This window comes from Chanos chanos, chromosome 4, assembly GCF_902362185.1.
Source record: "Chanos chanos chromosome 4, fChaCha1.1, whole genome shotgun sequence".
Taxonomy (NCBI): domain Eukaryota; kingdom Metazoa; phylum Chordata; class Actinopteri; order Gonorynchiformes; family Chanidae; genus Chanos; species Chanos chanos.
The window spans coordinates 37035208-37047750 of NC_044498.1; the positions used below are offsets into that span (position 1 = coordinate 37035208).

Below are 12543 nucleotides of genomic sequence, written 5' to 3' on the forward strand. Positions count from 1 at the left end.
TGTGTCAGGAAGGGCTGTGTCATTGTTTCCATTTAGATAAGTGAACATTTGCAATTAAAGCGTAGCCCAGAATAAGTCTGTTATAACTCTGCTTATGTGTGTGTGCTTATTTCCTTGTTTTACTGATCCACTTATCATATCTTCAGTACAGGAAAAGAATGTAATCAGCACTTACAGGAATATCTCCACACTTCCTTAGTGATCTGTAAACATCCCGGTAATTATTTACTTGATCCATGGCTTCACGTGAATTCCCCTGGAAAATCATTTGTTACAGCTCGTTCTAATAAACACATCTACCTGATACCATCCACCTGTATTGACTGTATTACTGTTTAACCAGCCTGCCTATCACATCACAGGGACACAATCACAGTGGGAGCAGTTAACTAGGATCATATTCCCTGCAGTTCCTAATAGAGGGAAGTGCATAATAACTGCCTCTGTAAATATCCTGTTATTAACTCTATTTGTCCCAGAGATGACTGTACTATGGTGTGAAGGAGTAATATGAGTAATTCCTACTGACAGATTTCCCGTCAGGGTAGATTAATAATTCACTTCAAAAAAGTGAGAAGGAAATTGTGAGATACCTATAAAAAGACTGTGTCTGAGTAAGACTTTCATTGTATCCTGGTTAGTCTGTATTGGGAGCAGTGTAAAAGAGAGCAAGATGAGAAAACTTTGGCTTTTATTCACGTTCATCGCGGTCTCTCTTGCAGAGCAACAAGGTAAACCTAACCGTTAACTTCAAAGAGAACAAAAGTTACTTTAGCATCATTTTACCTGTTTCTTTACCGGCTGCCGCCCAAAACGTGTGAACATGAAATCTATAAACAAAATTTGTTTGCTAATTGTAACATCTGTGAACTTTTTTTTTTTTAAAGATCTTTCAGGGAAAATGTTTGTCTTCCCACGAGAGTCCAACACAGCTTATGTCAGACTGACCCCCAGTGTGACCAAGACCTTCACCTCTGTGACAGTGTGTCTGCGTTTCTTCTCTGATTTGAACCGTAGTCAAACTCTCTTTTCTCTGGCCCTTCCAACACAACCCAATGGCTTGTTACTTTGGAGGGAAAAGCAGGATGTTTACCAAGTATGGTACGGTTCGGAATTCTTATCCTTTTCAGTTTCTGCTGATAGGCTGGATGCTTGGAATTCAGTGTGTGCTACCAGGAGCTCTGATACTGGGCTACATCAGTTTTGGATAAATGGAAGACATACTGCAAAAAAAGGGCTCCGTGCCGGGACATCTTTAGCCGGTATTCCCATCATTATTTTAGGTCAAGATCAGGACTCATACGGTGGAGGTTTTAAAGACACAGACTCATTTGTTGGGATGCTCACTGATGTTCAAATGTGGGACTATGTTCTCCCTGACAGTGAGATTCAGTTTTTTGACTCTGGCCTGCCATTTTCGGGAGGCAATGTACTTGACTGGGGCTCTTTGGAGTTCACCAAATATGGGTATGTTGTTACTGATAATGTGACTAATGTTTGAGCCTCTAACTCAAATTTAAAGGCATGACATAATTTGAATAAAGTCACAAGCGAGTGAACCTTGCTCTTCTTAAAAAGCAAAAAATCTATGTTGAAATCAGTGCCAGTATTTATTAAACTGTTCTGTGTGTAGTGCTTCATATGTTTTATTCTTTGTTTTTTGAAACTGTGCTGGACTTTCATATATATATATATATATATATATATATATATATATATATATATATATATATATATATATATACACACATTACACTCCCTCTGTGTTTGATATATTGCAAACTGAAATTAAAGATGCTCTTGTTTTAATGTCCAAGTAATATTATGTTTCCTTTATACATGATGTTCATTGTTTTCTATGTATGTTTGTTACAAAAATTAAATTGATAAACAAGGAAATCAAAGTCAAAGTCATGTGAATGTATGTAAAATAAATTTTGCGGCAACATCCAAACATCACAGAACGGTATGACATCTGAAAAATTACAAACATGCTCAAAAATTACAAACATGCTCAAAGTTTTTAGTTCATGTAGTTTGTGGAAAGAAATAACATCAAACCAAAAACTGCCAAATAGTAAATGGTATATGCACATTTAACATCACATATGACTTTCTTTTGGAAATATGGGATATTTTGGAAAGTGTTACACTTTATTATACCTAAAACTCACATTTATCAGTAAAGCAGCACAGAGAACACAAGCTGGAGTCTAAAGAGCATTTGGAAAATGTTGTCAGGTGAGCCATTCTCCGCTTTTCTTCCAGTAAGTAAGAGAGCCCATGTGCAGTTCACACCAAAACTAACCTACCCGTCTCAGTGGTTTTCCTAGTGGTCAGTGTTTCTAACAGCTCAGTCATGGCCTGAAGTGCAGTCCTCTGGAATGGTTTAGTTTCCCTAAACCACGTAGATGACAAGACAAATGTCAATAAAATCACAGGCATTTTGAGTGCTCACCTGTATCCTATGGCAATGTATTTGTATCCTGATGGAGAAGGTGTTTTCCAGATTGACAGTGCCCCTGTCCACTAAACACGAGTGATCACTGAATAGTTTGATGATCATGAGAACCATGTAAACCATATGACATGGCCATGTAAGTAAACAAATCTCAATCCAGATGAACACTTTTGAGAAGATAATCTTCAGGCACATTTGATGTATTCCACCACCATCCACAGCAAGAACACAAAATGAAGGAATAGATCATACACCAAATAACCTTAATAGAGCTCCTGCCATGTATAGGCTCAACAGGTGAAGTTGTTCTGGTAGCTTATGATAGCACAACAGAGAATTTATGTTGGTGTTTCCTTTGTTTTACCTGTATCTTGCATTTTTGTAAATTCTGTACATTTCTCTGTGTTTGCCCAGTTGACTAAGAACTTTGTAAGACAGTGTTATTTTCTTCAATCAGCCCAAAGTCAGTCAAATAACCAATCAAACCAAAATTACAAAATAGTGTCGAGTATGTTGTTACTATGTTATATTATGCTATTGTTTAAAAGGTGGTACCAGTATGCCATCATTGAATTTACTGAAGTGTAATCAAGAGCTAGGTTTGCTGACATAGGTGGTGCTAGTTCACAGTTGAGGCAGAGACTTTCATACACAGCCAAACTACTTTTTTTTTTTAATACGCAGTCTCAAGCTCATTCAGAGGTCATGCTTTTACTTCTTATGGTGATAAGCAACTGTTATGATCATGTGACTTGATACTTTACTAAAATTATAGACAAGCATTCACGTGTTTTAGAGTCATGTGGTGTTTCACAAAGGGCTGACATTGTATTGATCGCTTTTCACTGCACATTAATGTTCAGAGGAGAAATGAGGATTCTTACCATAATATTAACTCTTTCGGTTGGTACAACAGCTGTAAGACAAGGTTGGATTTTTTTTTTATTATCATTATTTGATGTGCTAGTTTAAACTGGATGGATTTTTTTTATTATCATTGTTTGAACTGCTAGTTTAAACTGGATTTCTTATGTCTTATTCAATTCTTATTTTAAGAACAATTTTTCCTGTTGTTGTCTATGAGGGTCCTTATGGATATGATGCATCACTTTTACATTGTTTGCAACATAGATAATAATGAACAGGTGTAGACAATGAACAGTGTGAATCCAAGTGAAAACAAATACCTATATTAACTTTAAGGTATGCTCCTTTGCTGTCCAGAGTGACTCTGTAAGTAAATAAACAGACAGCTGTAACAAGCAGATATAGTAGTCCAGCTTAATACATTTCATATCATCATTTCATGCCAAATAGTGAACTAGATTCAAAGCAGCGTGGCTTAGTCAAATAAATATCACTACTGCTCAGTGTTTGGAGCATATATTTATGAGGTATATATTTATTTTATAGAGTTTGCAGGAAAAGTGTACCAAATTTTATGTCATCTCACATTTAAAGTATCTTATGTATTATAATTCCAAACTGAATGATGGAAATACTGATATGTTTATTACATTTATATGAATAAATGTCTCATTTTGAAAATGGTCAGTGGTTAAAATTCTTCTCAGGTGATTGCAATCTTTAAAAATGGCTTTTGCAAATTGAAGGTGTAAAAGATTAATGCACTGAAGAGAAGCTTACGAACCCAAGCTTTTTGTGGAGATGTTCAACCAGATCCCATCCACTTTGCCAAAGTTCTCTTACAAACCTGTGAAAACAGAAGACGGATAAGAGGCAAAGTTACAGCTTTACTTCCCCTTCGGATTGTTTGGAGACTTTCTATCACACATGTGCAGTACCTTATGACACATGTAGCAGGTTAGGTTTTCCCTCTCTCCGCTTGTTCACTTAATTGTCTTCGGCTGGATGTGCTGATTAGTGGACACCTTAGTTATTTGGCAGTACCCTTGCAATGTTATATCTAGGCCAGGGACTGTTATTTGGAGAGATGTTTTCTATCACTCCTTACCTCTGTTTGGGAACCTGGCGTCGGTGTTACTGGTGCGTTGCACAGTTTGGCTTGGCCGGTTGAGTTATCGTGTTTCCCTACGACTGGTGTTTCCAGTGATTCTAGGTGTAGTGGGCTCATCTCTTTGCTGTAGATGCGGGGTTGTGCTCCTTTCTGAGCCTTGCTCAAAGCAGCTTCACTTTTGTTCAAGGTATGCTGGTTTGTTTTATTGTCATATTTTCTTTGGCTTCCATTTGTTTTTAGATAATACAATTCTTTTTTTAGTTTTGTTTTGCTATTAATGTTGATTGGGCTGTGGTATTTGCGGCTCTTATTCTGTCGTTGGTTGGGAAGCAGCATCTCTATACCCCGGAAACTGTAGGCTCTGATGCGCACGACAGTGGGTGGCCTTTCCCAGCCTCCAATCCTTGGCAGTGCTGTTGTTTTTGTCTCTGTGTCTCCACATCTCTACATTTCTACATTTGGCTTGGTTTTATTGTTGATTATTTTGTGTTTGGCTGTGTTCATTTTCCTTTGAGTTTTGTTGGTTGTTTGTCTTCAAGATTGAGCGTGTTTGTCCCTTCAAGGTCTTATTGTTTTTGTATTACCGTTTTGTATTACTTTATTGTTTTGGTATGAGTATTTGGGTTGGACTCTGTTAAATGTACCATTATATCGTGCGGTGTTGGGGCAACTGGAAAGCAACGCTGGTGACCATTCTGGCTAGCAAAGTTGCTGCCCTATTAAACAGGGAATTGAATACTATCAGTTTTTGGTTGCTTTCCCCACACTGTTAATTGTTTTGTGTGTTTTCCTCAGCTGGACAGGAACTGTTGGGCCTATCCGGGTGGCAGGCGGATCTTCAGGTGGTGGATTCCTTTCACTGGTCGCTCATTGTAGAGCACTTGGGGTGATTTGGATTGTGGTGGGTATTCACATGTGGTACGCAGCATCAGGATCCCTCCCCGTCTCCATCAGCCCCTTCTGCTGGAGTAAGCCCCAAGCCCTGTACCTGGCTTCGTTTGCTGTCATCAGCAATATGTTACCACACCAATGCACTGCATGTATTGCCTGTTAACGTGGTCTGTTTTTACCCCAGTTGTTGCCAGTGTATTGCCCTGGCAATGGGTGGGGTCACCTGTCTGTGTTTTACATCAAATTGTGATTAAAAGACGTATATTATTTGTGGAGTCTTGAGTGGTTTTGAACCTGTGACCTTTTCGGGTTTAAGGAAGTTAAACCTTTTAGTAATTTCCTGAGGGTGAGATTCCCTTAGGTGGCGTGGTGAACACCCAAAGCTTTCAAGAACAGTTAAACAAACTTCCTTCTTCCGCTCTACTTGCTACACACAGTTAGACATTACTCTGCTTCAGGAGCAATATTCCTGAAGTATTTCCTCCCAGCCTTTTGATTAAATATTTGTATCTATATAGTAAAGCATTTTCAGGTGTTGAGTTTACAAACTTAGGGCCAGGGCAGAGTGCTCCATGCACAGCAGTTCTTTAGGATGAATGTTGACTACCCCTAATTTGGAAAAAGGTATGAACCGACAATGCAGCTCTTTCACACAAAGAACAAAGGGAAAACCAGTAGAATTTATACAAAACAGTACAAGACTAAACTAACGGAAAACAGATGGAACCAGTGCTTAAACTAACAGGGTGAAACAAAGGAAACACTATGTATATGCTTACATAGTGAACTTGTAAGCATATAACAATTTCAGTTTTAATCTTCAAAACACTGATTTCTCTTTCAATTCAGAGCATCTAATGTGGTTGTCTGACCAAACTGACAACTTAAATGTTAAAACACTTCGCAGGTTCTCTGAGATTTGTCTGTATTTTTTTCTTTACTGATCTTTTTTACTGAAGGAAAAGTGTTTACATTCCCCCTGTGTGTCTGTCACAGACTGTATGACACCAACTCCAGATGCTGAAAAAAATGCTCTTCAGTGTCATCTATGGCTCTGGCCCAACTCTGGGTTAAGGTGTATGTGTGAAAACATCTACAGATCAGAGCACAAGCACAATACTGGCACCATTCTTCTTTTTGTTAGTCATTGCAACATCATCATCATTACCATCATTGTGTTAACCATTACCACAAAGGAGGGAAAGATCAGAATGCTTGCATTTTTATTTATGCTCATCAGTGCTGATTTTGCAAATCAGTTTGAGAATGTCACTAATGATCGCAGTTTAAGTTCTATTACTTTCTGTATCCACAGAGAACATATTGAATTCATGAACAAATTAAGTCAGTGTTACTGTACATTTCCTTATGTTTTCAAAGTTTTAATTTAAGTTAGATATGGATAATCAAGAGAAAATTTCAGTACTGTTAGCAATAGAAAGTCACCACCAAATGAATCTATAAGAAATATTGTTAAGGATTAGCCCTCCAGTTGGTAACTGAATCCTGCGTCATGGCGATGAGAGCACTGAGTACAAGAAAAAAAGCATGCAACAGCTCACTAGTAAATAATCTAAGACTAGACAAAACAGAACAACAAAAGTTTAAAAACACAAAATGAAGACACATGCACAGCTAAAGGCAGACTGGTGTGCTGTGTGAAGCCTTCTGGTGTGTCATGACCTTTCCCAACAAATATTACCTGGCAATTCATATGTGAACACACAAATATGGAGATTACAGTATCAACCACCTTTCAAAAATGGTCATAATAAAGCAATTATGAGCAATATGTGTTGCCTCAAGATGTGGGTCAAGATGTAGGTCAAGATCCTTTGAAGATTGATTTAATTATTGACAATGGTTCCTTGCAAGTACAGAGGTGAAGTGACGCTACCAGTTGATAAGGAATTTTCCATGACAGTCTGGTGCAAAATGCACCTGTTTTTGGATGAGTGATCCGACACTTCTTTGAGCAGTTCAGTTTTGCAGTATTCTTGGTAATGTCTTTATATGTACCAGAGAAAATGACTCTATATTGTAACAAACACCAGAAATGATGGAAAATTTAAAGAGTTCAAAGAGAAACAGTTTCACCACATCGCAGGTGTCATTACTGCAAACATCATTACTATGCAAGAACATTTCTGAAAAGATATAAAAGCTAAAAATAAACAAATAACCAAACAAGCGAATGCAATTCTAATCCACATACTACAAATTTGTGTATCAGCTGGCTGGTCATGTTATTCACCTTTGTAAATTCTTACTATTTAAATGACTGTGGCACTGTAATGTTAAGGTTTATGGCAATGAACTTTTGAAAATGTAAAAACGTAGAAGAGTTTATGACAGTGAGGGTCCTCGTTTATCAGTAAATTTGTTTTTGCAAAATAAAATAATGTCAATACTTAAATAATGTCAGATATTGTTTTGGACTCTTTGTAGCCTCATTCAGTGATCTTCCCTGTAAACCCTACTATTTAACAACAACATGTGAGTGCTTATCTCTGGTTTATTGTTACTGTGGATCATGTCACCAGTCTGAAAAGCATTCTACACCATAGATGAAATACTTGGTGGCCTCCTGTGAGGTTCAAGAAAATGTTATTATGTCTCAATCAGACTCAAGTTATGAATGAGCATGTGATTCTGAAAACAATGTGTTTGGATTCACTGCACATGCTTATGAAATCTCATGAGCATTTGAGATAATAGCTGATAACAGATTTAGATAAACAGTAACAACTGGTCCATATAAATACAGAAGCTAAGATGTGGGACTATTCTGGACTCACGGTGACTGGCTAGAGAAAAGCATTTGTATCTTTGGTTGCATGAAACAGCAGGGAGAATGAGGACACTTGCATTTTTCCTCACTCTGTTTTCCATCTGTGCAGCTGAGAGAAGGGGTATGAACTTTGTTAATAAATATTATAGCTGAATCACGACACATCTTGGTACACTCACTAAAGTAAACACTTAAGTCTAACATGTTGTAAATTCTACAAAAATGTAGATATTTATACTATTCTAAACATCCAATGTAATGAGTCATTTAAGAAATGATTGGCTGTGTTTCATGAGTAAACTTGCTGTGAGTGGAATCTTTGAGGACTTATCTGCTGTGAGGCCACTAAACACATAATTATGTATGTGCAACATATGTTTCCACACTGATAGTTTCTAATAAATGGTATGTCATTTACAACGGACAAAATCAGATGACTTCCCTGTTTGCTTTTTGTTTGTTTATTTGCATCACTTGTCAATTGTAGTCTGTATTTAATGATTACCATGATGATTTCTATACTATCCTCAGGGTCATAGGGTCATGTATAGGCTGTAATCCAAAACTAGAATGGTGCTCAAAACCAAGCAGCAATATATTAATAAACAAAATAGCAAAATGAAAGAAATGTTATGATAATTTTAGATGTGCTGATCCATTACAAACTGTTGGCTAGATACATACGTACACACATACACACACACACACATGTTTATGTGTATATGTATGTATGTATGTATGTATGTATGTGTATGTATGTGTGTGTGTGTGTGTATACACACACACACACACACACACACACACACACACACACAAATACATATTTGGTTAATCCTGGTAAATTCTGCTTAATCACTTTAGTGTGATTTGGTAACACAGGAAACAATTTTCCATGTAACAAATATACGATTTTAAATGTTTTTGGTGTTACTCTTGTTATTATTTAGTATTGAATTTACTGAATAATAACATTGTGATTGCTTTACCCACATAATTCATGATTTTAATAAAATTTCTTCTATAGATCTTTCTGGCAAGGTCTTCACCTTCCCTCGTGTGTCTGCCACAGACTACACGACACTGACTCCAGATGTTGAAAAAATCCTCTTCAGTGTCACTGTGTGTCTGAGGTTCTTCACAGACCTCAGTAACTCACAGACTCTCTTCTCCTTAGCCACTCGTTCTCATGCCGATGGTTTTGTGCTGTTCAGACGCAGTCAGGGACACTACCAGCTGTATTTGGCTGATACTGGTGTTGATTTCTATGGCTTGCCTGACAAGTTGATTCACTGGAATTCACTTTGTGTCACCTGGGACTCCTCCACGGGTTTGTCTCAACTATGGGTAAATGGAGAAGCTAGTTCCAGAAAGGCTCTTCATCCAGGAGGTTCTATCATTGGTACTCCCAGTATCATACTGGGTCAGGATCAGGACTCCTATGGTGGCGGATTCCATACTTATGACTGTTTTGTGGGTCAGCTCTCTGATGTGCACATGTGGGACCGTATTCTATCCCCCTGTGAGGTGATGAAGTATACAGACTATATGTCCTTCCCACCTGGCAACATGCTAAACTGGCAGAACTTGGAGTTTAGCAGACAAGGATATGTGGTGGTAGAGGACAATAGGGCACCAACACACATGACATGCCCTGGCAGAGATTAATACCCATTTCTATTTTATTTCACTGCTGCCTTCATTACTCTCACAATACTGTTATATATCCTTGATTTTAAAGTAGTTAATCACAAGATGAATGATGAATCATGCACATAAAAATGACTAATTATAACAACGAAAAAGGGAGGAAAAGAAAAGTATCTGTTATATGCTTTTCTATGTCATTTCATTGCTGCTTTATTGCCACACTTTGCTAACTCCACCAAACCAAATTGTATGTGTCATGTTACATTTAAAGTATCTTGTGTGTTATGATTCCAAACTGAATGATGGAAATATTGATATGTTTATCAAATTTGTATGAATAAATATGTCTCATTTTGAAAATGGTCAGTGGTTAAAATTCCTCTCAGGTGACTGCAATCTTTAAAAATGACTTTTGTAAATGTTATGTGTAAAGTTTGTACCTGAAGATTAATACACTCAGGAGAAGCTCAAGCCTTTTATGGAGATGTTAAACCAGATCCCATCCACTTCCCCAAAGTTCTCTTACAAACCAAGTTTCTAGTTAAGTTGATTTAAAGTCCAATATCACTGTTTACAGTCTCAAAGGGCTTTACATGCCCACAAGATTACAACAACCAGAGCAGGGCCGCACCCCCCGACTTAATCCTCATAAGACAAAACTCTAGGGAAAAATAGAAGAAATCTAGCAAAGGACCACAGAGAGAGGAGACCCCTTCTTGGCCAGCCAGGTGTGCAATAGGTGCTGACCCAGTGGGCAAATTGCAAACAACACAGCGATAATGAAAATACACTAGCAGACAAAGAATAACAAAACACAGCCACAGCAGCACAGGAAGAAGACAAGCCACGAAGCCACAGCAGCCGTCAAGGTGACAATGAAGATGCTCATGCTCGAACGAATGGGACACAACCAGGTGCTGATCCTCATCCTGACCGCTTCACTCTCAGCTGCAAACCACTCCAATGCGTGCTGGACTTCACAGTTTGATGTGGCCAACAAAACCACATCATCTGCAAAAAGCAGAGATGCAATCCTGAGGCCACTGTACTGGACACCCTTCTCACCCCCACTGCACCTTGAAATCCTGTCCATGAAAATCAAGATCAGAATTGGAGACAAGGTAAAGCCCTGATGGAGTCCAATACTCACTGGGAAGGAGCTTGACTTTGCGCCGAGAATATGGACACAGCTCTCACAGTGGTTATACAGGGACGGAATGGCTCGCAACAGCGAACCTGGCACCCCATACTCCCACAGCACCCCCCACAGGACTCCCCAGGGAACACGGTTGTAAGCCTTCTCCAGATCCACAAAACACATGTAGACTAGATTGGCAAACTCCCATGATCCCTCCAGTATCTGTGCAAGGGTGAAGAGCTGGTCCGCTGGTCCGCTGTTCCACGGCCAGAAAAGAATCCACATTGTTCCTCCTGGATCCGAGGTTCAACAATTGGCCAGAGTCTCCTTTCCAGTACCCTGGAGTAGGCTTGCCCAGGGAGGCTAAGCAGTGTGATACTGCAATATTTGGAGCACACTCTCCAGTCCCCCTTTTAAAAATGGGAACCACCACCCCCGTCTGCCACTCCGCAGGCACTGTCACTGACCTCCATGCAACATTGGAGAGACATGTCAACCATGACAGCTCAGCAACATCCAAAGCCTTCAGCATTTCTGGGTGGATCTCCTGGCGCCTTGCCACTCTGGGGTTTCCTTACTGCCTCAGTGACCTCTGCCAGAGAGATGGGTGATGACCCCCTCGAATCTTCCAGCCCTGCCTCTTCTGTGGAGGGCGTGTCGGTCAGATTTAGGAGCTCCTCAAAGTGTTCCTTCCAATGTCTGACTCCATCCTCAGTCAAGGTCAGAACCTCCCTGTCCCTGCTGAGAACAGCCTGGACGATGCCCTGCTACCCCTCCTGAGTCGCCTGATGGTTTTCCAGAACCTCTCTGAGGCCAACTGAAAGTCCTTTTCCATGGTCTCCCCAAACTCCTCCCATACCTGAGTTTTTGCTTCCATGACCACCATCGCTGCATCCCTTTTCGCGTGCCGGTACCTCTCGGCCAATTCCGGAGTCCCCCAGCTAGCCAAGCCTGGAAGGCCTCCTGCTTCCCTCACCGGTAGCGTCCACCACCAGGTCCTTGGGTTGCAACCGCGTCAGGCACCGATGACTGTCTCGCCACAGCTCAAAGCTGCCGCTTCAGCAATGGAGGCTTTGAACAGGGTCTATTCAGACTCCATGTCCCCTGCCTCCCTCGGGATCAGGGAGAAGCTCCTTCGGAGGTCTCAGATGAAGACCTTCTGGACAGTGTCCTTAGCCAGACATTCCCAGTTTACCCTCACTATGCTCTTGGGTTTACCAGGTCTGTCCGGCAGCCTCCCCTGCCATCTGATCCAACGCACCACCAGGTGGTGATCAGTTGACAGCTCTGCCCCTCTCTCCACCTGAGTGTCCAGGTGATGAGACAACTACAAAGTCGATCATCGACCGCTGGCCTAAGGAGCTCTGGTTCCAGGTATACTTATGAGCTTCTTTATGCTCTAACATGGTGTTCGTTATGGACAATCCATGGCTTGCACAGAAGTCTAACAACAAAGCACCACTTGAGTTCAGATCGGGTAAGCCGTTCCTCCCCTCCAAGTCTCTCCATCATTGCCAACAAGAGCACTGAAGTCTCCCAGTAGAACTACAGAGTCCCCAGATGGTGTCTTCACTAGGACACTTTCTAGAGTCTCTAGGAAGGCTGGGTACTCTGAGCTGCCGTTCAGCGCGTACGCC

General features: G+C 40.1%; 2 protein-coding genes across 2 annotated transcripts; both read left to right on the forward strand.

The window, feature by feature from the left end:
• Positions 1-664: 664 nt before the first annotated feature.
• On the forward strand, positions 665-1501 carry LOC115810357 (serum amyloid P-component-like). Its single transcript, XM_030772287.1, has 2 exons — positions 665-731; positions 888-1501. The coding sequence occupies exons 1-2, from the start codon at positions 674-676 to the stop codon at positions 1499-1501; spliced, it is 672 nt and encodes a 223-aa protein (XP_030628147.1). The 5' UTR covers positions 665-673.
• Positions 1502-8184: 6683 nt separating this feature from the next.
• On the forward strand, positions 8185-9786 carry LOC115810358 (serum amyloid P-component-like). The gene is made up of 2 exons (XM_030772288.1): positions 8185-8242; positions 9146-9786. Exons 1-2 carry the CDS (start codon positions 8185-8187, stop codon positions 9784-9786), a joined length of 699 nt encoding a protein of 232 aa, XP_030628148.1.
• The last annotated feature ends 2757 nt before the right edge of the window (positions 9787-12543 follow it).